Genomic DNA, 1,947 nt, shown 5'->3' with positions numbered 1-1,947 from the left:
GAAGGAATTTGTGGAAGCTTCTATTATATAAGGAGCCCTGGTGGGGCAGTGAGCCCCTTGCAAGGTCAGCAGTTTGACACACAGGCCATCCCACGGAGAAAGCCGAGGCTGCGGCTCTCATTCAGATGGACCGGCTCCGAAACCCCAAAGGGCCTTTCTTCCCTACAGGGTTGCTCTGTGTCAGAATCGACTCAATGGGAGTTGGCTTTTTGAGTATCATTTGTCAGAGGTAAAATGAGGGGGCATAGAAAAACATTTAGAGAACGGCACAACCTCCCCCACGCAGGGGCAGCTTTCCTTCTAAGCATATGGAATTAAAAAAGAGAGAGAGAAGTATAGAGTATTTAACAACAGGATTACGATGATTCAGTGAGCATATCCCTTCCACCCTGAGAAGTGTCCTCCGGTCAGCTGACGCCATCGTGTAGCTGAGCATCTTTAATAGCACCCTCCATTCCAAGTATCTAGGGAATGGGGGGGAAGCCCTGCTCTGGAAGCTCCAGCTGGCACCTCTTCCCCTCCCCCCACCCCAGCCCAATTGTGGTATGGCGCGCGGAGAATTTGGATCTCACTGGTTTCCACTGAGGATTTGGTGTTTTTCCAAACCAGGCTCCGGAAGCCACCATGCCAATGAATATGCAGTCTTTTCTTTTTGTGTGTTGCAGCAAAATGGTCCGTCGCGTTCTGAAGGAAATGATTGTTCATAATTATGACCGTTTCTCGAAGAGCGGCTCCTCCTCAGCCTATACTGGCTACATAGAACGTACGTAACCTAACCTAACCTAACCTCACCTCACCTAACCTAACCAGAGTGTCTCCTTTTGTCCCAACCTAACCTGGTGCTCTTGAAGGTGTTCCTGAGTGACACCGGGTGATTTTCTTGTCGCTAGGTAATCCCTACTCAGCATCTACCTACAGCCTTGATATTCTTTACTCTGGTTCCGGCATCCTAAGGAGGAGTAACCTGAACATCTTTCAGCACCTTGGGAAAGCTCATCTCCATGCTAGCCAGGTAACTCATCTCCCCTGCGTTTTGCTTATAAACTACATACGAAAGGTGTTATTGTGAAGGGCCATTGCGTTGGCTTCCCACTCATAGGACCCACATGCCAGAGTAGAGCAGTCTCGCGGGCATTGCCGGGCTGTGATCTTTAGAAGAACCGATCACCAGGTGCCTCTGCGTAGTTTCAATCTGCCTACCTGTTTTGGGTAAACAGCTGAGCGTTTAACTATGTGCACCACCAGGGATCCTTATGCAAAAGATGAGTCTGATCAAATGTACACTGGTGGTAACACTCTAAAACATGTAAGTTAATGATGACGCCAGTCTTATCTCGGGAAACAGAACCAGTGAACGACATAATCACTCACCCCTTACTTCTCTAAAGAGAGATTTATTTTGAGGCACTGACTCGTGTGATGATGAGGATCTGGCAAGTCCAAATGCTGGAGTTTGGGAAGTAGACTGGAAACCCCTGCAGTCTGTGTCCCCACATCTGACGGACAGGTGACGGGAAGAATGAAAGTGAAGAGTCTGGCACGTTTCTTTGTGATCTGAAGATGGAAAATTCTTTTTGCTCTTAAGATCTTCAACTGATTGGATGGGGTCCATCTGCACTCCGGAGGGTCATCTGCTTGACTTCATATAAAGCAGATTTATCACTGCTTTATAACAGTATTCAAACTAGCGTTTGACCAAACAACTGGGCCTGGGCATTGTTGCTTAACCAAATGTACATACAAAATGAACTATGACATCACACACCATTCCATCGTGGTCTATTGTCTCCGTGAAAGTTTGAAATATAAAGTTGAAATCTAGATAATTTGATTTCTCTGCCCTTGCCTAATATCGATTTGTCTTTTCAAAGGCACATCTAGTCCCTGAACTGACTCTGTACCAGTTTTTCTCACACGACTTTTTTATAATAGCACGTGACCCCATCA

General features: G+C 46.6%; 1 protein-coding gene across 1 annotated transcript in view; it reads left to right on the top strand.

Moving 5' to 3' along the window:
* The window catches only part of LOC101659831 (microsomal triglyceride transfer protein), a 55,511-nt gene that overhangs the window by 38,394 nt on the left and 15,170 nt on the right, over positions 1-1,947 (top strand). The window contains exons 13-14 of the mRNA XM_004703439.2: positions 666-763; positions 891-1,012. Of these exons, the coding sequence (XP_004703496.1) occupies positions 666-763; positions 891-1,012 (220 nt within the window). The remainder of the gene's footprint in view (positions 1-665; positions 764-890; positions 1,013-1,947) is intronic.

The sequence above is a fragment of the Echinops telfairi genome, unplaced genomic scaffold (assembly GCF_000313985.2).
Source record: "Echinops telfairi isolate 266 unplaced genomic scaffold, ASM31398v2 ScPeMD7_7468;HRSCAF=8506_0, whole genome shotgun sequence".
Classification (NCBI taxonomy): Eukaryota; Metazoa; Chordata; class Mammalia; order Afrosoricida; family Tenrecidae; genus Echinops; species Echinops telfairi.
Note: the sequence above shows the minus strand (reverse complement) of the source record. Positions and strands in the feature narration are given on the sequence as shown.